General features: G+C 32.7%; 2 protein-coding genes across 3 annotated transcripts in view; one reads left to right on the forward strand and one right to left on the reverse strand.

The window, feature by feature from the left end:
* The window catches only part of LOC148608732 (cysteine--tRNA ligase, cytoplasmic-like), a 169,518-nt gene that overhangs the window by 117,546 nt on the left and 25,495 nt on the right, over window positions 1–26,477 (reverse strand). The window lies entirely within an intron of this gene.
* Window positions 1–26,477, forward strand: part of LOC148608736 (uncharacterized) — a 74,293-nt gene that overhangs the window by 30,884 nt on the left and 16,932 nt on the right. The window contains exons 2-3 of the mRNA XM_088596447.1: window positions 14,094–14,180; window positions 26,167–26,264. Coding sequence (XP_088452573.1) covers window positions 14,094–14,180; window positions 26,167–26,264 — 185 coding nt within the window. The remainder of the gene's footprint in view (window positions 1–14,093; window positions 14,181–26,166; window positions 26,265–26,477) is intronic.

Below are 26,477 nucleotides of genomic sequence, written 5' to 3' on the forward strand. Positions count from 1 at the left end.
AAGCAGTCATAAAAACAATACCATGGAAACAGTCATAAAAACAATACCATGGAAGCAGTCATAAAAACAAAACCATGGAAGCAGTCATAAAAACAATACCATGGAAACATGTCATAAAAACAATACCAGTGAAGACACTGGTAGACAGTTTCAATAAGTTGTTAGAACCCAAGTTGATACAATACTAAATACCTATATATCACCATTTATAACTTATAGATCACCTAAAATATTAGATCAATTTCTCTTTGATCTCATACTACTGTTTTCATCAGGTTGGACACATCTTGTTGATTATTTTTTATAGATTAAATCGTTTTTTATATTTTATCACCTTCAAAATATTTAAATGAGTTTTAGTTTTATCTTTTTGAATGAAGTTCCCATATTTATCAACATGAAGGGTTGACATTATCACATTCTAAAGAAACAAAATGTTTTGATAAAACCTTCCAAAGTGTCAATTCCTTCACACTTTAATGATATTATCTGCTTATATTTATTTCCTCTCTCACTCTCTATCTGTCATTCAGATCTTGAAAAAACGATTTTATTTTTTACTTAATTGAGGGAGAGCCTACCTCCCCTGCTGTAATGATTATAAATGGTCATACAATTGCCTGAAAGTTAAGAGAATTGTAAAAGTACTTTTATTTGAATCAAATTTAATGAGGCTGCTTATATGAAAGTATATTTAAGATATTTAGAAATAACTAAACCATAAAAGCTACAGTAATGGTGGAATTCAATCTACAACTTTTAAATATAAAAAGAATTAATAAAATTAATAAATGTCATCATAACTGAGTTAAAAAAAATTACAGATTCCAAAATTATAATATCTACCAACCAGCCAAAGAATAGTTCTGCTGGTGTAATTTTAACACTGTTAAATAAAAATGACTCCAAGGTTTTTCAAAGGGCATTTCATTATTACTGTGAAGATGCTTTCATGCTAGCACTTAGATTTGAACACATTAGGACAAACAGTTATCTATATGAACATGTACATGTAGATTTATAAGTTACAAAACACACTGATGACAGTAATATAGAAACATTCATATTGCCCATTCTACTAATTCTATGCACGGCTGAAAGCATTGCTATAATGCTCCATTAAAGCTTAAGTCATATGCTAATTTATCATTAGAACTCCTACACAATGTGGATGTAACTAAAGAAATCAAATAGGAAGAGATATTACATGTACATGAAAGGATGGGTTAATAATCTGCTGGATCAAAGCTGGGAGATTCTCTCCATCTTAGTTCTATAAGATCATTCCTTATCAGCCTAGTCAATACAGTTTTTAAAATATTCCTTAGCTAAGAAGAATTCCCATGTTGGGTATTAAAGTCAGATTTTGAAAGATGAAAGTGACTAAAATCTTTTGTTATTGAAATTTCTAAATGTGATCTTCATAAAAGAGCTAGTAAAATACAATATTAATGGCTAACTCATCCTTCTATCAATACTTTGTATAGCAGCCTATTTATGAAAATAGAAAATGGCCATTCCTTTGAAGTATGTGGGGGGTAAAATGTGGAAAATGTTGGGTGTCAATTATTGAATATGATTGTAGTTTTAAACAGATATGAAATACAACTTAGTCCATGTGTCCATTGAATGAGATGATACATCTCAGTTGACGATGTAAAACATCCTATTCTGTAGGGATTTTTTCACCATCAATTCAAAACAGACTATCCCCTCACACTAGATTTCAAAGTGTATCTCCTCCTGTAGATTTATCTTCATCTGCTGCACATTTGACTTCAAAGTGCATCCCCTCCTGTAGATTTATCCTCATCAGGGAAACACTAGATTTCAAAGTGATCCCCCTCCTGTAGATAAATCCTCATTTGGGGTACACTAGACTTCAAAGTGTATCTTCATCTGCTGCACATTCGATTTCAAAGTGCATCCCCTCCTGTAGATTTATCCTCATCAGGGAAACACTAGATTTCAAAGTGATCCCCCTCCTGTAGATAAATCCTCATTTTTCGGTACATTAGACTTCAAAGTGTATCCCCTCCTGTAGATTAAACCTCATCAGGGGCACATTAGACTTAAAAGTGTATTCCCTCCTATGTTCATCAAACAGAACCAATTAAAGTAAACATCTACAACTGATATCCTTTACTTCCGACTGGATTCTACTTGGCTTCTATCATTGACTTAATATCATATAATACAATATGGTTACAAACTTCCATTGTCACACGTGATTTTTGAGCTATAATCTTTTATGCTAATTTCTAATTTTTTTCTTTGTGTTGAAAAAATGAATTATAGCATGAAAACATAGCTGTCCCATTGGGATTTTTGCACAACTGTTTTGTGCTATTCTTTAACTAGGAAACTTCTCACACAGTTCTGTTTTCAGGCGATTTTTTCTGACCTAACTGGTTATATCATGGAACCCTGATATGATACTCTAATTTTTTTCTAGTTGATTAATTAACACAGAACAACTTGATGTTAAGTTGAGCAATTCATCACAGCATTTATACATTAGAAATGATCCTAGCATTACCATTTTCCTAAATCGTTCATTTCTCTTCCAATGCCATATCAGCTGATTTCTATGACACAAATTTCATAATCAACAAGGAGAAAATGGTGTCTTATTAAATTACGCAAAAGTTGATATGACTTGAATACCGATTCAATAAGCAGAAAATGACATTCTTGTGTGCTGCATAGAGCTTGCCATGGGGAAAGTGGGGGAGGCTTTGACATGAATATTATAAATTCTTTTTTAATAAATCGTATATTTTTATGTGAAATAAATCCTACAGTTCAGGAATAAATAAGAAAATAATGACTTATTTTTAACCAAAAGTGAAATATCTGACTACAATTATGATGTCATTGAAACAAAACAAATAGTTGAAATTTTCCTCATTCAGGGCAAATTTTCAGCTATTCCTTATACTTTGACTGTATTTATGACAATGTACATTAGCACTGGCACCAGCATTCTTATTAATATCTGGATATATCCATTCACTAATCCAGACTGCAGTCATGAAGATTATCATATTAGACAAGAACTCCTATAACTACATACCAACAGTGGAGGTCACATTGTTATGTTGTGTTATATAACCATATCTTCCTCAACTCAGCATTTCACATGTATAGAAATTGTAGTTACCAGTAGGGAACCAGAAGTTACTGGTTCAAGATATTATTAAAAGAGACAGGCATGCTGCATATTAATAAGGAGTGGGATACAGTTTACATTCCCATGATTCCAAAGCTGATGTGAAGGCATATTTAGTTATGTTAATGTTGTTGATTGAGTGAGTCTTTGTGAAAAAATAAAATATTACCTCAAATTAATGTAGCAAGACATAAATCCTTCAATGAACAGTAACAAATTCAGATATACCAAAAAGGCTTTGACCTAAAAATGTATGGAAAGTAAATGCCAATAGCTTCAAACTTTGGAAACGAGAATGTAAAGCCTTAGCAGAAGCTAAAATGTTCTTACAAGATGCCAGTTTGTAGATGGTTTAACAGCTATATAAGACATCCATGGTATTGTTTTTATGACTGCTTCCATGGTATTGTTTTTATGACTGCTTCCATGGTATTGTTTTTATGACTGTTTCCATGGTATTGTTTTTATGACTGCTTCCATGGTATTGTTTTTATGACTGTTTCCATGGTATTGTTTTTATGACTGTTTCCATGGTATTGTTTTTATGACTAGATATTATGACAAGCCTTGGTATGTTCTTTATGTTTTTAAAGAGAAAATAAATGTTGGTTGTCTTGTTAGCTGGGAAACCAATCATGTGACCACAATGATGATTAAAGTGGTGCATGCTGGGAAGGATTGTCAGTCTAGGATACAATAATTGTTTCTCCATGCTTTTGGTCAGATCAGGTTCCTAAATGATCTGTTGTTCTAATGGTATGACTAACATGGCTAATTGAGCTACAATATAAGAGGGTGCATTTAGGGTACTGGGTTAGTTTTTAGTTGTTTCAGAAGAAAAAATATCTTCGTATATGTGCATTATGGATATGACAAAAGAACAAACTTACTAAACCATAGTTCACAAAGACAAGCAAAAGCTCATGTTTTCTTTTAAAGAGTGCACTTCCCAAAGCAATATAAATATTTTATAAACAATGTCAACCTAATGCCATTAAGGAACAACTTTCTCAATGTATCAAGTACAGTAATTAAAAATATTTGGAAACAGACATAAACTTTGATGTAATCAAGTTTAAACATTGTATGGCAGTCAAAAGTATTTGTGCTCTGGTAATTGACAGTGAAAATTTAAATTTGGATAAATTTCAACGTAATTACATTACTTGATAGAAAATGTTAGAATAATTTACTAACAAAGTAAGCTTATTTCCAGATTTCAAAATTTATTACTAGTAATCATTGACAGTGATAGACTTAAAAGGATTGTTGCTATCAAAGTGGAGGCTTCCAGTGGAAACTTAATTAGCTGTCATTTTGTCTATTCTAAATGTGCTCTGCAAAGTTAAGTAATGAAAACTAGGAAATTCAAAAACAATTGTTACTGTTTAGAAAAAAGTCAATTCTTTTCTCATATTTATAGTAATTCAAATCTTATATTAAATAAATGATGGAAACTTACACCTCCAAGGTCCTTCAAGAATAACTGATACTTATAATAGGGAAGAAGTTCCATATAGAACAGCATTAATGTCACATTGACTTCTGTTGTAAGTTTCAATTTGTTGACAGTTTAATGTGAGCCATCATCAAATGTTCCATAAAAGTGTAGAATTAAGGTGCGAAATTTCAGAAAAACCTGTTAATTTAGTAATTACAAGCACTAAGGAATGGCTTTATGGACGACAGGACAATATTCTTTGAAAGGATTTCAATAGTATTATGTTTTTGATGCAGTGTCAAATCACACCCTTAATTATATAAATACCAAGTTTCTGATCATGACTTCAGTATATCTGTTACAAGTAAAGGGACAAAAGAAAATTATCTTTTCGAACTTTCCTAAGTTAGCATACTACTGCAGAAAACATATTAGATAATAACTTCATTGGCCAGATTACTTGGATACCTCTAAACACACCATCTAGACTACCTGGTATGACATACAACAACAAACATACCATCTAGACTACCTGGTATGACATACAACAAACATACCATCTAGACTACCTGGTATGACATACGACAAACAAACGCACCATCAAGACTACCTGGTATGACATACAACAACAAACATACCATCTAGACTATCTGGTATGACATACAACAAACAAACATACCATCTAGACTACCTGGTATGACATACAACAACAAACACACCACCTAGACTACCTGGTATGACATACAACAAACAAACATACCATCTAGACTATCTTGTATGACATAAAACAAACAAACATACCATCTAGACTATCTGGTATGACATACAACAAACAAACATACCACCTAGACTATCTGGTATGATATACAACAGCAAACGCACCATCTAGACTACCTGGTATGACATACAACAAACAAACATACCACCTAGACTACCTGGTATGACATACAACAGCAAACATACCATCTAGACTACTTGGTATGACATACAACAGCAAACATACCATCTAGACTACCTGGTATGACATACAACAAACAAACATACCATCTAGACTACCTGGTATGACATACAACAACAAACATACCATTTAGACTACCTGGTATGACATACAACAAACATACCATCTAGACTACCTGGTATGACATACAACAACAAACATACCATCTAGACTATCTGGTATGACATACAACAAACATACCATCTAGACTACCTGGTATGACATACAACAAACATACCATCTAGACTACCTGGTATGACATACAACAACAAACACACCATCTAGAATACCTGGTATGACATACAACAAACATACCATCTGGACTACCTGGTATGATATACAACAAACATACCATCTAGACTACCTGGTATGACATACAACAAACAAACATACCATCTAGACTACCTCGTATGACATACAACAAACATACCATCTAGACTACCTGGTATGACATACAACAACAAACATACCAACTAGACTACTTGGTATGACATACAACAGCAAACAACTTTTGGTGCCAACATGAACTCCAGAGTCCAATATATACTTAGTAACCCCTCTAGAGTTATCATTGGTTAGTGGTGATTGTTACTCATGATATCTCTATACTTATCAAGATGACCTGGTACCATACTTGTCCAGGAGATACTAAGTTATATATCACCTGCTATATAACACCTTCTGCATAAATGGCTGTCACAGAGATCACCAGCTTAATAGTTCTGAGTACATGTATCATATTAACAGATTTTGATACATTTGTTGTATCTGTATAATGATCAGGTACAAACTGAAATTAAACCCTTAAACCTGACACAGCACAAGGGTGAAAGACATGTAATTTTGTTCTAAAACCCATCACCAAAACAAATAAACATGGCATTATGTCCCATTGTATTTATGTTCCTGGTCAAAGACTTCAAATCTAAAACAAAATCTATAGACAGAAGCATACTCCGTCCTGAGTTTATAAATCAATGTGTATTAACACATGCCAATCAGACAATCGACGAAGGATATACTGTTTCCTATCGTGGCTGATCCACGATAATCCTCTCTGATCTCTGTGGTATGAATAATATGTAGCTGATTTACATAAATGGCTGTATTACAAGTCTACCTTACATTGCACAGTTATAATTAAATTGTGTTAACTGTTAAAATATAATGTTGTGTATAGAATTGTTGAAATGCTGTACTATGGTAATTAGACGGTAGGTGGGCTGCTAACTTTCCGCTATAGTATCCTAATTCTTTGGTAGAAAGTCTTTATTTGCATTCTGGAATTGAAATGTCTGTTTTGATAATAAACCACATGGTGGGTGGTGTCGTAGAGACAGGAAGTCTATTTACATCCATATATAATCTATTCACTTTGTGTATATTTGTATCAAAATAGTTTTGATTAACTGATTTATTTTTTTTTTGGGAGGGAGATTATTTCCATTTGTTAACATGAAGTACAATGCACTTTGAATTATATTAAAGAAACAGAATTCTTCTGCATTAAATATCGTTCCTTGGACTGAGCTTTTCATTGTACCTAGCCACAGCTAGGTTTATCAAAGTGACGTATGTTCTAAAATCCTACTTCAACACAAACTTCTAGCAACCAGAGATGAAGTCAAAGATGTATACATAAACTGTTGTGCACTGGTTAAATGCTTTAAATAATACTTCAAAGTTTACCTTTTACCAATTACATTTCCAAGTTTTCTCCTTATACCAATTCTACAGATCCTAGACATGACACAGATCCTAGACATGACTACAGATCCTAGACATGACTACAGATCCTAGACATGACTACAGATCCTAGACATTGCTACAGATCCTAGACATGACTACAGATCCTAGACATGACTACAGATCCTAGACATGACACAGATCCTAGACATGACTACAGATCCTAGACATTGCTACAGATCCTAGACATGACTACAGATCCTAGACATGACTACAGATCCTAGACATTGCTACAGATCCTAGACATGACTACAGATCCTAGACATGACTACAGATCCTAGACATTGCTACAGATCCTAGACATGACTACAGATCCTAGACATGACTACAGATCCTAGACATTGCTACAGATCCTAGACATGACTACAGATCCTAGACATGACTACAGATCCTAGACATTGCTACAGATCCTAGACATGACTACAGATCCTAGACATTGCTACAGTAGTGTGTAAGAAAGCTACAAATGACTACATACAGTACATGAACCAAACTACATGTATAATTATGATCGGTCATCGATTAGTTACCAATCAGTCATGGATTTGTCAAACAGATCCGTTAAACTGATGATTGCATCCACTTTTTTGGCGAGGATAGGTTCATGGATTGTACTAACTGACCAGGCAAAATTGACATGCCATTCAATGATAAACTGCTATCAAACCCATACAACAACACAAGAAGTACATTACCATGAAGTAAGGCTTCATTTATGAATTTGAAATCGATGTTTTTCATCCTTAAATCAAGAGTCTAAAGAGAGATATGATGTGTCTGATCTCAATTATAGACCTGAGAAGACCATGTTTAATGGAACAAAAACAGTATACATAAGGAAGTCTGCCACAAAAGCCTTCAAACTAAAATAAAACAATGGCTGTGTTTCCAATAATTTTTTTAGATTTTACTAAACAATAAATGTCACACTTACAGAAATCTAATTAAGCTAAAAATTTGTAAAGAAGCAGAAACAAGAAAGTCCTTTAAATTGAGTGTTATAATTACATGTACATGCATTAATTCTAATTCTGTTGGGTAATTACTCTTTATGAAAACTACTTTGCCATTTTTGCCAGTTTCTCAGGAACAGCATTAACCCTAAGAATGCCATTCTTGCCTGAATGAGTAATCACAGCAACCACAGTTATAGCGGTAATCAAAAGAATGTAATCCAGGGACAAAGCCCAGACATGGAAAACAGATATACACAACAAAGAACATAAAGTAACTAAAATCATACAAAGTAACAAAAGCAAATGAGCAACTCAGACTCCACTAAAAACTGGGAGCATGGACCATGAATCTCAGGAATAAATTACCCTTAATTATGCAATTCATGCCAACATTATCCCTGAGCTTGCCATACTTGCCACTTTTTAAAAAACACATTTATTTACTATAAAGTCAATGTTGTTTAGAATGATTTTAGAATCGTCCTTGACAAAATCCAAGGAAATTAAATTTTATTAAAGGTTTAGGTAGGTGCCATATGCTGGACTTAATTTCCATTTGGCAAAGTGATTTTCAACTGACAGATCAACGTAAACTATTTTGACAATTTTATGAATTAAACACATTTTCCAAATTTAAAGTAAGAGGATCACTCAAAGAATGAAGATTGACATGCAACTGACAATGCAGAATGAAGATTCGATTTGATCGACAATAATTGTGGTCTGTAATCACTGAATTGCATGATAAAATCCAGTGCCAATTGACAATCGCTAAAATCTTTGAATTCCTAAACCTCCATATTGTAACCATGATTGAGTAAACAAGACTGGAAAACACTTAGTAAATGTATGTTTTGGTTACTGTAAGATACATGTGATATTTTCCAGTGAGAGTAATGATCCACTGGCGCCACTTGTTGGTCAATACAGAGTTCAAAACTAATGACCATATCTGAATAATGCATAAGTGTTTGTGGCACTCTACCATCAAACCATCTAAACTTGTCACTGAAATATGCAATCAACTCAGTTTCACCATTAGGAAGCTGTTAATTTAAGCATCTAAAAGACCAATAACTAAATCATTTAAATGTTTCTAATAACTTGTTGCCAAAAGCAGACATTAGAAAAAACGGTTGTCATTTGTCTGGCATTAGGTATAGCCCCATTAATATAGACACATAGCATTAGATTATACCATGAGAGCTTCGAAGAAATTTCATTAAATTTTCTAATTTCCAGTTCAATACTAGAGTTAATGAAGGGTAGCATCCAGATAATTATTGGTTATTGAATAGAAGGTCGTTTTTTACACGTAAATTCACATACACACTTATGTCCTACAGAGCAACATTAATTGGTATGGCTGTGTGATCTTTTAACAATAACTGCATAGGTTCAATTAAAATATGATTCAGGAAAGTTCACCACAGATTAGTTTATATAATTCTTGACGGGTGAAATTCAATCAGCAATTATGTAAATTCCGAACAAATCAGATAATGCCACACTGGGCTTCAAAACTTTAGGTACATGGCTTGAGATAAGTCTAAAGAGTCATCGATTTTCAGCAAGTGTCAGTGATTGATTTGGTAAAAGGTTTTAACTTTATTACATCATTCCAACAGACTAATAATGGTAAAATAATGATAGTCATCCCAGAATCAGGGACAAGAGACACAATGCATGTGGTCACAGATTGAGGGTAACCAAGTATAGACAAGTCAGGGCATTATTGAGATGGAACTTGATTAATGAGAAATAAATAACACACAACCAGCATTGAATGAGTGAAACTCAAATATTGAAAATTCATAGTAGACAGATTCACATACAATATATACAATATCTGATAACTAACTAATGGATTATCATCAGTTTTTTTCTTAGATTGGTAGCTCAATAATGTACTGAATGACTACTTCCAAATTTCAATTAAATTCCATAAAAAAGCTAAATCTGATATTTCAAATGCGTTAAATTTTGACAATTTGACACATTTAATGAACATTTTGTATTAAAATTTCCATTAAAACCATAAAATATTACTGTTATAATATATTCAATCTTATATGGCCCAGCTGATAATGGATTAATGTATGTTTGCCATAGGCAGATGACTGTACATTTTGCCACTGGACCATCGCTGATAAAACATTACACCATGCTGCTCACAGTACTGGAGATAAAAATACCATTTGTGGAAGTATGGAGATTTTATCTTGTACATTGCCACCAAAACCCTTCATAAAGTACTAATGTCTACCATATTAACAAAGGGAGCTATAAACCAATCATCAACCTGACCATTGTATAATGGGGAATGTTCAATGTCACAAACTATGGTACAGGTTCTACTAACCATTGTATAATGGGGAATGTTCAATGTCACAAACTATGGTACTGGTTCTACTGACCATCATATCCCACAGATTTCTATCAATACTGTCACTGATTTCCCAAGCTGGTCATAAAATACTACATTAATGACCGACATTATTTGCATAATGACAACAATTATAAAGTTCCATGATGAGGAATTAAGGTATAATCAGTTCCGGGATTCAATGAATTTTGATTTCCCATAACCTTGGAAGCTTCTGAAGCTCAATAACATAGTGTCAAATTATAGACTGACATGTAAAAATCTGACAAGTCTAGAACTGATATGTAAATATGGAATCTAGAAAATTGACAAGTCTTGACCAGGAAGTAGAAAATAGGTCTATTTTAAACCGAATAAGGACTAATAAATATGTGTACCTAAACACTATTTCTGGGTCCTACTTTCACTATCTGGGGGAGAAGTTTTTACTAGAAGTAACATTTGGTTAGTAACCATCACTCATCACCTCTGGGAGGTAATGGTCATATGGGAAGATATAGATAGCAGAAGTCTACATTTTATATTTGATACAACTTAAGCTACATCCTGTTTTACCAATATAGATCACAGATACGTACCAGAAAACAATAGATAGCTATTAAATAGTGTATAAAAGATTCATTTCAATAACACTCTTTCTGCACTATGGTTTATATTCAAATTCTCAAATACTTCAATTGGAAAAAATAGCTCTTCAATCCACTAAAGCTTTAACTGTAACAACTAAAGATAATGTTTTCCTGCCTATACTTGTGTTAAATTTCAATGTGAATTCAATTAAACGGTAGTTATAGGGGAAATTGTTCATTAATGATGCATTTAGGATTGAAATAAAGCTAACTTAGCCAATTCTGTTGTAAATAGGTACTTTATATTAAGTTAAAAAGACACAAAAATGAAAGTAAAACTTTGTAAGAATGTACTTCAATTTAAATCTAATTGTATTATTCACAGAGGAAAAAGGATTGAAATAATAATGCAACAGTTGAACAAATTGTACACTCTTTACTCTTTTATTTTATTTTGTTTACAAATTCTTACATTCTTTTTTTTTCCTTTCTGGGAGTTTACAGTGAAACCTGTCTATATCAAACCCTGTGCATTGTAGACAGGTGTTAGGTTTACCAATCAAACCCTGTTCATTGTAGACAGGTGTTTGGTTGACGAAGGTTCAAAATACATTAAATCTGTTATAACAGACTATAAAATGTGTCTCATTCTGATAAAAGTTTTTCCAAGTTTTGTTTAGATAGGTTTCAATAGATTTGAAAAATTATGGAGAGGGCTCGTAAGTTCTGAATTGTGAGCAATCTACAGTAATAGCTTCTACACATAAATAGCTAATGTTCCACAAATAAACTTAAAACAACTCTATACAACATGAACAATTACAATTAGCTATAATTGTACGGTACAATATTCTATCACAACTGAATGGACACTTGATACCATGTCAACATATCAGAACAAATCTTTATATCAGTATTGTCAATATTTGGTGTGTTATCATAGAGCACAATATAAACAGAATTACTGCAGTACCATCAACAATTCTCTGTATTTATTGTTTCTTTACAAAGCTTATACAATCAATATCAATTATATAAATATGCAATATTGTCAAACTGTTCGATACTGATCGGCCACAATCATTATCAATATTGTCAAACTGTTCGATACTGATCGGCCACAATCATTATCAATATTGTCAAACTGTTCGATACTGATCGGCCACAATCATTATCAATATTGTCAAACTGTTCGATACTGATCGGCCACAATCATTATCAATATTGTCAAACTGTTCGATACTGATCGGCCACAATCATTATCAATATTGTCAAACTGTTCGATACTGATCGGCCACAATCATTATCAATATTGTCAAGCTATTCAATAAATATCATTCACTTTTTAATTGAATACCAGTAATGGTACTTTCAAGGGTCACAAATTTAATGCCAAAATTAATGAGGTGGTAATATAATCAATTATTTTTTTTGTTCTTAATCTGTTTTGGCAGAGACTATATAATGAGTTGTGGGTGTTAAAGTAAAGACTTGGTTCTTAGACAACATATATATCAATCTAATAATGTGGTATTATCTTCCAACATAGCAAAAGAGTTATATTATAAGAGCTGAATTAAGTACACAAATTATTACAATGGTTCAAATATCAAGTTAGGGAAGACAAATTCTCCAAAATCAGTATTTTCTAAATACATAAATGGGTGATTAGTAATCTATAACACCTAAATCAATCTTCATCAAGGGACAATAATAAAATATCAAATATCATAACAGTTTAGAGCTACCAAACATTATAAATGTTGATTTTAATACTGATCTGATGAATGGACTATTAAATTCATTGAGACCTTACTATACAGCATGATAAATAAAATGTCTATAAAACTTGGCCAACTGTTTCTATCACTGATCTTTTTGACAATATATGGTCTTCCCTCACATATTCTTTTGATCTCCACCGCTAAACTTTAAAGCAATACTCAAGAAATCTGTGTCTTGGCCAATAACTTCAGCAATAAAATTCACTTTTCAATTAAAACTGTGCATGTCGAAGAAGCAGTTTTCCCCCATTTTTTCATAAAGCACTTGTTTTTTATGCTGAGAAGTCTTTGTTCTTGTATGCTTGATATTTTTCTCTGGAACCAACAGCAAAGTAAATGTCAATATTGACAAAAAATCTCTCAGATATCAAGATCACACGATGAAAATGAGTTGAAAGCAATTCAAATGCTTAACAGCAATTACGTGACAAAGAGATATCATCCATTGTACACTGTGTTTCCGCAGGCAAGCGTCAATCTTGTTGTTACTATATGTAAACAACCCATTTATGACCATATCGGTAACATCAAGGGCAGATAAATATCTTAGTGATGTAAAACATATGCATGCTAAATACGTTAGAGGGAAACATTAGCGATCATTTGTCGCAACATTGTCAACCATTATGTAAAGTTGAGTTCATCATTATGACATCATTAGTCAAAAAAATGATCTATCTGCACTGGATAACTAGAACTGGAAACATCAAAGCTGGTTAACCTTAAGTAGAACAATTCTGCCTTAAAACCTTCTGTAGTAAAAGATTGAGTGAACAGTGATCAGTTTGAGAGTGCATGTTTTATACTCCCGCCATTGTTCTTATTTGTTTATGTCACATCATTGAATTACTCTAGAATTCAAATTGTCTCTTTTTTCAGACTACACAAGTTATTTACTACACATATTAGGAACAGTAAGTCTTAAAAACATTAGTGTTTGTGTCAAAGTTCAAATTATCCTTTAGTATTGTAACATTTCCACAAATTCATAATAGCAGCTTTGAGCTATTTTATGATTTTCATTTTTTTTTTAATTTTGCAGTGAAATTTGGATTATGGAAGAAACTACCTCGAACATCACATGAAGCTGAACGAAAAGGTTATCACAGAGTTAATGATATTTGTAAAAGTGAGTACCTTTACATTAAATTTTGTGGATATCTAATGGGCAAACCAATACAACATATACAAGTACAAAACCCATCCGAACCAACACCTCATATCAGTAACCAGTATATGTACCTTCATATCAGTAACTAGTACATGTACCTTCATATCAGTAATTAGTACACGCACCTTCATATCAGTAACTAGTACATGCACCTTCATATCAGTAACTAGTACATGTACCTTCATATCAGTAACTAGTACACACACCTTCATATCAGTAACTAGTACATGTACCTTCATATCAGTAACTAGTACATGCATGTACTGTTGACATATATGACATATGTCATATGACAGTTCAGACATGTGGCACTGTACATGACTCATATGACAGTTCAGACGTGGTGCACTGTACACGACTAGTATGACAGTTCAGACGTGTGGCACTGTACATGACTTGTATGACAGTTCAGACGCGGTGCACTGTACATGACTTGTATGACAGTTCAGACGTGGTGCACTGTACATGACTCATATGACAGTTCAGACGCAGTGCACTGTACATGACTCGTATGACAGTTCAGACGCGTGGCACTGTACATGACTTGTACGTCAGTTCAGATGTGTGGCATTGTACATGACTTATATGACAGTTCTAAATTGATGATATTCTACAGAAATCAAGAACAGACCAATATCATCAATGATAAGTTCCCCTCAAAGTACTGACAAAACTTTCAATTCTAAAACTAGACTTACAAAGAGTATTCATGGCAGATTGTAAATAATTCCCTCATTATCAGTGGTCAATAAGCTGTAACTTAGTAATGACATCATAATTAACAAATAATTGGACAGTTATAACAACAATACCTTTAATGTATCAAATCATGCCTGTCTAAAACAGTCATGCCAAGCAGGTACATGTATCTAATAACTCAGGTCTAAGAGTACCTGCCACAGACTTATCTTTAGTACACTGGCTAGATCTGGGTTCATGCCAAGCGGTTACATGTATCTTAAATCATTCTGGTCTAACCACAAACTAATCTATAGTTTGGTGACTTTAACAGACAAATCATAGAAATTATCTTGAAAAAACTCAGACACACAAAATATAACTGGTAAATATATTCTACATCTGTTGGAGCTGTATAAAGAAAGCAAACAATGTTATCTGTCCCAGGGGTGTGTTAAGATTGAGATAGACTATATTATGACATTGACTGACATAGTTAAAGACACAGATCTGTCTGAATGAGAGACGCTGTCATTCCTCACACCAAACTAATGCAAGGCAAAATATTTTAAGTGCTGTTACAATTTTTAGAAAGATTTTTTTCACAAAACATTTTCATTTAAGAGTTTGTAAGAATGTAAGAATGATAAAAAAAAAAAATTTGTTGAAATAACAATTCTGTAAAACACAAACATGATTTTTTTTTACGAGCCTGTGATAATAAGTAAGTAAGTTTACAGTTGCTTCTATCACTTCTGTGGATAGCAAATAACTTTTACCCAAATTTACAACATTCACTCAAAGAGTACCACCAACCAATGCATTGATTTTCTAACGGTACTAAATATTATTATGATAGGAGGCGATGCTAAAATAATGATCATAAAATGGTATAATGATACACATTATCGTTATCAATACCTGCAAAAACCCATATAGACTTTCTATTGGCAATAATTAACACAATTAAATCGGTTTTTCATAATCAGAGAAATCAATGATTAGTTCAGAAAGTGGTAAATGCTTCATTATCAGGTTAATGTACTGCAAAGCTTTAATATCATACTTCATATAAAATTTTACATTTTTTCATTGGTTAACAAAGATGAATTATTCTGGTATACCACCCACTTGAACCGAAAATTTGTTTTATCCTTTCTGTTTCGTTGTCCATTTTTCATACTTTCACCGCAATCAAAGATATCACACAATGTATAATTTGTTAAATAAAAATGAGTAAAAAAAAATGAAGAAAAAAATATGTGATAATAAGGGTGCAAAGAAGACACAACAATTGTACAAAGAGGAGTGAGGTTGTTCTGTACAAAGAGAAGTAAGGTTGTTCTGCACAAGGTGGAGTGAGGTTGCACCATTGTCATAACAATGAACTAATGCAAAAAAAAAAACATTAATGTTCATATTATGTATATATTTGTCTGTGTATAGGACAATGTTTATTTGGTGCAAATATTCATATCCTAATGGCCCTTCACCTTCAGTGAAGTTGTAAGTATTCATATCCTAATGGCCCTACACCTTTAGTGAAGTTGTAAATATTTATATCCTAACGGCCCTTCACCTTCAGTGTGTCTACTGTTGTAAAATAATAATAATGATAATAAAATCTTTATTTCAAGAGGGTTACACAATTAGTTTACAAGCTAATCTTGCCTGAGGCCCTCACACACAATCAGCCTATAACCCAGTGTAAAACCCAGTCTACAACTAATCAGCCTTATGATAACCCAGTGTAATAAAACCCAGTCTACAACTAATCAGCCTTATGATAACCCAGTGTAATTTTTTCACAGTGAAACCCTGAAAATTTGTCTAAACAAGATATATTTTAAAGTCTCTTTATCTCATTAAAAACGCATAATTCTGAATATTGGTAATTCAAATACCTGACTTATAAAGAAACCAATTTTAAAGTCCAAAAGAGGTTCTATTTAGACAGTGTTTACTGTGGTATAAGTACATTTAAAGAGTGTTAATTTCTTGTACATCCTTTCAGCAGTACATGCCAAATACATTACATCATCTGTATTTGATATTAGGGGATTTCTTGTAAAACAATTAAATTTCTGTAATCCTTTTTAATGGATTCCTTTTTCAATGGCTTACTTCTTACTATTAAAATCTCAAAAACATATGTGGACTAATTGGAATTAATGAATAAAATAACATCTGGAAGCTTTGATATGAGGGCGGAATTAAAATTTCAAAAACAGAAGAAACCAGCTTCTGATGGCCCCGAGGGAAAAGATTTGAAGGAGAGATTTCTCCAATTAATATCTCTCCCTGACCAAACTAATAATAAGCATTAGCCATTTAACATGAAAAAAATGTCAAACGGTTGTCACAAAAGGCTAATATTAAACAACATTATGCAAATTAGTTCCGATGATCATGTGACTGGGAACAGAAAATGAGGTCTAACTGTGACATCTAATTGAACATGATATTGCACAATTTTTATTGAGAGCTAAAATCAAACAAATGGACAATTTTTAACATCTGGTAACATAAAACTGGTTCCCTGTCAAAATAAGATCCACTATTATAAACTATACCATTGAGCAAGGCTCGTCTCAACAACTGTAGTAGTGTAAAATACTTTTCTAAAATAGACTTCCTGAAAAGGGAAAAAAATAATAATGGGTCTATATAACAGACAAGGCAGGCTCTTTAATAACTTTGTAACAGAAAACCTAAATAAAACTCATTGAAATACCATTGTCAGAATAGTACATGTGCACATCTAAAACCCCCTCATATAACAAAGAAAATAAAATTCTGCTGATCAATAAAGATATCAAAAGTAAAACCACGCTTTTCAAATTGTGTATAAAAATTATCTTCTGAATAATTTCTGCATTCAAAATGTAATTTGTTCTCTTTTTGATCAAGTAAGCCTTAAAAGATCTAAAAATAATTGTGATATGAAACTTTGTCAAAGACAGAAATATGAAATTGAGGATGAAAAAGTATCTTCATTAGCCTTCAAACACAATCAGCTCCAATAGACCATGTGACATAATAGGATTATATCAAGGCTTTTGATCTCCGACAAAACGTGAGGCACAGATATTTTCCTATTAAGGACTTGATGTTTTCATCACAACAATACAAATTTGCATACAATAAAAATGACTAAAAACCTGCCATATGACAGAAGAAAATATGAAGGATCTGACTGTGTAATGTGTTTCCTAGCATGCATCAGAGTAATTGGGATACATCTCTTGTCTTAATGAAATTATAATTTTCCCCACTGACAGAGGTATTTAAGTTTAGTTTTTTGTGGAATTCATATTTAGATATTTCATCCATTTCTCATATTGAAAAAATGAACAGATGTACTCAGAGATGAGAATATTCAAAACTGATTAGTTGCAATAAATTGTGAATGCACTTGCTCTCACTCTGGTTTGGATAACATGCATGAATTCACAAGGTACACATCAGGACAGTACAACTATTACAGGGTCACCAAATACTAAATGAAAGTCAATGTAGTTCCCAATAAAAATGGCCATACTCTCAGTCTGAGATTCAATGATACCACCTAAATACCAAGCAAATCAGGATAATTGAAAGATAAAAACTGATTACACTAATTAATTCATCTATTTATTTCTCTTAAAATATGACCATGAAGTAAGAATCAATGGATGGATTATGACAATGATTAAATGGACAAGGCAAAGAATAGTCTCATTAATCAATACACAGCACTCACTCCTGAGTCAGTTGGTTCTTTCACCTGCAATCTCTAAAGAATTCAACTGAAAAAAATTGTCTCATTCATACAGACACCTGGAAAAACCAGGTATAAAATCATCTATCAGAAACTGGAGACTTGCGCCTGTCATCAATATCTGTAGTTAGAGATTAGCACAGATTTTTACTGTTAGTTAAATAGGTTCCTGCTTGGAGATTAGAAGCTATCACAATGCACTGTAGCGTTGTAAACCCTCCCCTCTGATTAACGAATAATATACAACTTTATGGGAAGCCTATTGTAAAAAAGAAATGATGCATAAAAGTAAATTTATTCTAAATTAGGTATAAATCGTTAAATAATGAATTAATTGGTGCCAACTTTCAGAATTGACAATAACTACAGAACTTTCACATTTCAGCTTTAAAGGTTCACCTAGAGCAGAAGTAACCATTTATATAGAAACATGCGACTCTTGTAAAATCGTCATAATGAAATTCAATATAAAGTTGTTTCTATAAACTAAGGTGGTGATTAACAAATTAAAATTTTTCAAATGAGGAAATTATCTGTATAGGGAAAGTTTTTCTATTAGGCTTCATGTCTGAAACTGAATTAAATTTTGTATGCTGTCAGTAGTAGCAGAATAAGCAGAGAATAGTTGATGAAATTCCCAAAGGCTTATTCAAGTATAATGCTACATTTGAAGCAACTGTTTGATTTCAGTAGAAATGATCAAATAAACAGGCTTCAAATTGTGCTGATTTATTATTACTTAAAACACACTACCTTACACATAGCTTACATCTCTACAGTATAGCATTAACCACACAAAATTCTATTAAAAAATTGTACTTTTGAAGTGATTTTTTTTTATATGTAATAAAAATAAAAAGTCATAATGTTTTGTTGAAACCACTATTCTAAAACTGGTAAAAAAACAAAAAGGTAAATACATGATCTCTAAACTGATGTGTCAAACTTACTTTTCAGCAAGCCTAATTAAAACTTCATATAAACCCCAGAAATATCATAGACTGTACATTCACCCACATTCATAACAGACTGTGCATTCACCCACATTCATAACAGACTGTACATACACCCTTCATTATAATAGACTGTCCATACACCCATCTTTATAATAGACTGTACATACACCATTCTTTATGATAGACTGTACATACACCCATCATTACAACAGACTGTACATACACCAATCTTTGTAATAGACTGTACATACACTCATCTTTATAATAAACTGTACATAACCCCATATTTATAACAGACTAAACGGCACATATTGGTCAAGTACTGAAGAATAGCCAAGTTCAGACCTACTTGGGCTAAACAAACTTAATGATAACATGGTCATATCAGTAATACTGTTACTAAGAAAACTCCAGGAACTTATAGATTATAGAAAACAACTTTCACAGAAATACCTTACATAACATTGATACAGACAACAAGTCAACCATGTCTGGTAAAGGTTAATAAGTATAGTGTCAGGTATAACAACAGTCAGGGTTGCTGGGTGCAGGGATTAAACATATTATTTTATATGTCACAGTATAAATCATTAGTCTATGTCAACATTGTAATCATTACTCTAAAATAGATCAGACATTTGCTTTCAAAACATTATGTGTTTTCAATAATTTAACTTTTATCCAAAAAAAAATAAAATAAAATGTAATAAAATACATGTCTATAGAGACTTCATCCCTTTAATCAAAGCTCAGCTCATCCACATTTCTTCCCTGCATATATATAGGTGGTTTGTTCATCACCAACAAACAAGAAACAATCCAGCCTAATTAGCACAGAAATAATGTAGAAACCATTTATCTTCACAATTTTGTTTAAATCATTACAAGTGTCTGAAATCCATTAAAGAAAGATGAAAAACCATACGTTGTGCAACATCTGCAGGGGTGGTGCACTCCGACCCTTTAAAAACGCATATAATTATGTTGTAACATTAGAAATGTACAAACTGAGCCATGCCAAACTTTGATGGCATCTTCTAAGTTTTAATGAGGCATGACATACTCTATAGAAAACATCTAAATAAACAATATCTCCATGGAACAGATGTCGAATTCATTTACACTTTTTTTTCTAAAACATAGGCGCTTTGACTGTATCTATGAATTTTGTGCTGACTGCTGGACCAGAGCTGACTGACTGCGCCTTGACTATATGGATCTGTCATTTCTGACCAACGTCAATGGTTTTAATCAAAAACAAAATTAGAGTCTTCTAAGCTATGGTGTGCCATAAACCTTTCATATCAATATTATAAATGATTCCCTCCCAAACAAATCTGTTAACAGTTATCTTTTACAAGCCTGTAACAGTCAGATCAGAAGCTTTTATTGGATACTGGACATGGGCTATTCTACTGAGTAAATTGACCATCCCATTTAACCATTATTATTGATGGCCATCTGTAGAATCATGAAGCAGGTTTTAAGGGCATTCTGTGAAATCTTTTTTTATTGGAATGGTTTTGTGGAATGATGTACAAATGTAATTACAGAACTGGAGGCCAGACACTTAATATTGGCCAGACCAATGCCTTTCATCTGTTCACTGTTTAGATATGCATGCATGATGAAATTAACTTCATATCTTAAAGACTTCATAGATTTGTACAGATTGCCACTATAAAATATAAGGGATCAAAAAGTCCTACCATACTTCAGAGTATGCCATTTTGAATGGTCAACATCTGTATAATAAATGACCCCTACTGAATATGTTATATGGTCCATGCTGTGATTAAATGAGTGATTTCTTCCTTGTGAGTCTATTAATTCAGAATAAATCACAGTTTTTCTCCTCTTTTCTGTTCATTATTTTAATGACCACACCAAACTGATTATCTCCTAGTATAAACTAATCAATCATTAATCATAGTTTTGATAACAAATCAATTGATTATAGTAAGTTTATAGTCTATTAATTATGGTCAGATGTGAAAGATATTTATTTAGCAACCTTCAATTCTTAAAGACTTTTTAGTTTAAGAAAGCCCCCCCCCCCAAAAAAAAAAAAAACCTTTTAATTTCTCATAAATATTAAAGAAACTATCAAGTTTCAAACTGTATAAGAATCAGGCAAAGGGTGGCACATCATTAGTCTCATTTTGGTCTTTCTTGCCTCAAATATATTCAACATACCTAGAAAACAACCAAAAAGCTATTCAGAAATGTGACAGATATCTTTTGACTGCTTATATAGGGGAAAGGTGAGGGATAATTGTCAATACCTTGATAAACATGACCAACACTTTGATGGTTATTTCTGGAGGCTATGAGGTATTTACTCAGATGATGGTTATTTCTGGAGGCTAGGAGGTATTTACTCAGATGATGGTTATTTCTGGAAGCTATGAGGTATTTACTCAGATGATGGTTATTTCTGGAGGCTAGGAGGTATTTACTCAGATGATGTACTTCTTCATGTGATTTATAAACAATTTGCCTGATTCTTAGAAAAAGAAGTACTTAAAATGTTACACATCAAGAAAATTTCATTCTGCAAAAAAAATTTAAAGTGGAAACAATATCCTCCCTCTATTCAGGAAATTATTTGTATCCAATTAGAGTTTTAGCTATTGTCTGCCAAGGAATAGTGACACATTATAATAGAAAGAGGAAATAAAGGAAAAAACCATGTTAAAACACAATGACTGAATATAATTACATGAAAGTGATGATAGTTTTAATCTAACCTTCTCCATTGTCATCCAGAGATATGAATTAAATCGTTGACTTCGAGGGCTTCTTCTCTTAATTAACGACCTCCTATCACAATGCTTGCATCAGAATAAAAAAAATGCAGTGGACCATCAAAGCAGGAATGTTTTTGACAGACAAAATAATGTTTTAATTATGCTGGAGACCTATTAAAAAGAGGAAAACTCAACTCAAGTACAGTTGATAATTAAACCTAAAGTGTCTCAGATTCTAATTTATCTATATCCTATTATCCAAAATAATATACTAAGATGACCAATTGATTTTTTTTTAAGCCAATAATTTACTGATTTACTGGTACAAAGTGAATCACTGTTTTTGTTTTATATAAAAAATGGTTTTACAAAATGTGAAGCCTAATATTCCTTACCAACCAATTTATCCAAAGACTGAATTCTGAGGGCTGAGTTGATGCTTTGTCAGAGAAATACTTTAATTCTTATTTATTCATTTTGCAGTTGATAGTAATGATTCAATTTGCTTATATTTACCTGATATTTACTAACAATTAAAGACTTGGCATTTTTTCTTACATTTCATCAGATAAAAGTAAATAGTTCAAAATTTCATTGACAAAAACAGATGAAACAAGAGAACAGGCTGAAACTCAATGAAACCTGATAAGGGTAGAGTTAATAGAATTCAACCACATAACTCGTCATTAAAACCATTATAACAATTCCATAGAAGACCAAACTAAGAACTTCTCCTGCTTCCATTGTCTCCTGATACTGCATGCCAACCGTGCGATGACAGACTTGCTGACAAATGGATCCCACGTCTAATGGGCTGTGTTCTATTGTGAAATGGACTTATTTGATCTGAGTTACTGTTGATTAAATCTCCTTTGTTCTCAGGAAAAAGATGGAATCCAATGTTAAAATTTTGACACTGATCCAATGAAATAAAGCTTTTGCAATGATAACCAGGAAATCTTCAATTTATACAAATGCAATTTTTAGGAAAGATTTTGTGAATTTATTCAATATTTGTTCTTTTAGAGTAAATTAAGTGATTTAAGAACCTTTTGTAAAGATATCAAATAAATATAATTTCCAATTGACAGATTCTCAAGAGTCAATTTACTCAACAGAAGTTTGTATTGTGGAATAACTATTTTGGAATACATTATATCAGCATTGAATTTCCATTTAATTTTTCACAATAACAATTTACTTAACGTTATTTATCTATTATTTGTTATGTATAAATAATTTGATCTCCATAAACCTAACAGCTCTTTATAATAATTGTAACTGCACCATAAGAAAAACCAAATTACTGAATATTTTTGGATGTCAAAATTAACACTAATTTGATCCATACCTTAGAAATAGAAATCGTAAAACTTATTCCCTTATGAAACAGGTGTCATAAGAAACAAATTAGGTCTGAAAAAATAAATATTGACTTTCTTCTATCAAGATATAATACCAGAACTTCAGCAATTTACTAATTGCAGCTATCAAGCCATAAAATATCCTTGCTGATTTTTTTCTTTATTTACTCAGGCAAAGCAATCAGAATGAATCATGTTTCCTATTGTTTTAATTTCTATACATTTTAAGATTTAGTTTTATATTGTTTGTTTTGAAAGCTATCCCACATGATCATGTATTCATTCTGAAAACTTATCTAATGGAATAAATCAATAAAAATTGTTACAATTCTCTGTTTTATGGAAATCTTTAAATTCTTTTAAATGGCATAATCCCATCAATAAGAGTGTTTGTAACCATGAAGTGTCATCATTATACCTGTCTCATACCTGCCTGTATGGTAATGATATTGTGTATAGCTACCGTGACTCATAATGCACGTGAAAATTATTAAGAAAGATTTGACATTTGGTCTCAAAAGGCGATAACTTTTATGTACCAGTCTGTTTGCCTTCATGCATGCATTATGTTAGATTAAAAATAGCTTTATTTTTCTTTTGAAGATAATTAAAAAATGAAAAACAAGATTACATGGCTTAAGTCCATCAATAAATAGAAAACAAATGGATCCTATAAATCAATATAATGGCACTCAGAATTTTTATTGATTCTAAAACATTCATACATGTTCTTTTCAAAAGACAGATTTGAGAAAATAACACAGTTTAAAACATTTCATTACAACAGTTATGAATTCCAAAGCTTTTAATAAAACAGCGCCCATAAAGATGACAGATTACTATAGGAAAACAGGTCCAAGACAGGATATGTATGTAGGTTGTGATTCTTAATTTAATCTAGTTTATAGAAATACATGTACTATTTTAAGGTTCTATACTCATAACACGATGCCATTGCTCGTCCAAACTGCCTACAGCTATCATAGAACAAAAACCTAGTACAATAAAGTATAGATGAAGATCCCATGGGGGTCTACCGAAGATTGATATAGATGAACAATATTGATAAAGATGACAGATTGGCTGTAAAATATTGAGACAAGTACTGTCTTAGGTAGTCAATTGTCCATAAAAAGTAAACCATGTTTTCACAGGTTTCAAAGTCTGAACACGTATACAGATTTTTTTGTGCTAGGCAATTGTGAAGGATGACCAGCTTATAAAAAGGAAATGCTTCTTCTCCCCTTGTGTATGGCAGGAGTCCTCTTTTTCCCCTTGTGTACTTCCTTCACTGGTGTTTGGAAGGAGTCTTCTTTCTCCCCTTGTGCTTGGCAGGAGTCTTCTTTCTCCCCTTGTGTATAGCAGGAGTCTTCATTCTTCACTAGTGTTTGGAAGGAGTCTTCTTTCTCCCCTTGTGCTTGGCAGGAGTCTCCTTTCTTCACTAGTGTTTGGAAGGCATTTCTTTCTACCCTTGTACTTGGCAGGAGTCTTCATTTCTTCACTAGTGTTTGGAAGGAGTCTTCTTTCTCCCCTTGTGCTTGGCAGGAGTCTTCTTTCTCCCCTTGTGCTTGACAGGAGTCTTCATTCTTCACTGGTGTTTGGAAGGAGTTTCTTTCTCCCATTGTGTTTGGCAGGAGTATTCAGTCTTCATTAGTGTTTGGAAGGAGTTTTGGAAGGAGTCTTCTTTCTCCCATTGTGCATGGCAAGGGTAGTCTGATCTTGACACAGAAAGCTCACTGTACATTACAATACCAATCTGTGAGCCTGACAGTATGAAATGATTTTACTCAGATAATATGCTATAGAGTCACCATCAACTGTCATAGGATATCCCAATGCCATGTCTGGCAATAAGTAAAAAAATGACTTTCTGATTCATCCACTGATGGCTTGTAATCAGATAAATACATTATGGAAATCTGAGGAAAATTTCTCTGCATCCTTAGAGATTTTCACTATGACTTACATATGAAAATTGTCGGAGACTCTATCTAACGAGCCAATACATGGACTTTCTCTTCCTGTATCTATAAGACACGCTGGTATCATTACTATAGACAAATGTATAGTAATCTCATCCTATGAAATCATTATACGTAGAGAGACATTTAAATTACTATAGTGGACAGTATATGGTACTACAATGCTAATTCTACCCTAGAGAAAGATTTCTAAATTACTTTATTTGGATAAAACTTGCATGGAATCAATGTTGATTTATAAAGCATGTAAATTCACTCCATAAAAATTAACTTGAAGATAAATCTGTCTGCACTAGAAATTCATGAACCCTTACAATTAGAAACTTAAGGACTAAATGATCAAACAAAAACATTAATCTTTATCCTAATGATTGTATACAGTTTTAGAACCAAGCTTTCTGAAAAGGGGGCAATGTTGCAGCTGTAATTACAATTTCTTTGTCTTGTATTTCAGCTGACAGGTATCATGGATTCCTATACAGGAGACAAGGAGATACCAAAGATATTCCAATTTATGATTCTAATGGCTGGATAGCTGGTATACAGGCTATGGTAAGTCAGCTTTGGTCTGGATAGCTGGTATACAGACCATGGTAAGTCAGCTTTGGTCTGGATAGCTGGTATACAGGCCATGGTAAGTCAGCTTTGGTCTGGATAGCTGGTATACAGGCCATGGTAAGTCAGCTTTGGTCTGGATAGCTGGTATACAGGCCATGGTAAGTCAGCTTTGGTCTGGATAGCTGGTATACAGGCCATGGTAAGTCA

This window comes from Perna viridis, chromosome 8 (assembly GCF_037379345.1).
Source record: "Perna viridis isolate PV_CMFRI_1.1 ecotype Kerala chromosome 8, ASM3737934v1, whole genome shotgun sequence".
NCBI classification, from domain to species: domain Eukaryota; kingdom Metazoa; phylum Mollusca; class Bivalvia; order Mytilida; family Mytilidae; genus Perna; species Perna viridis.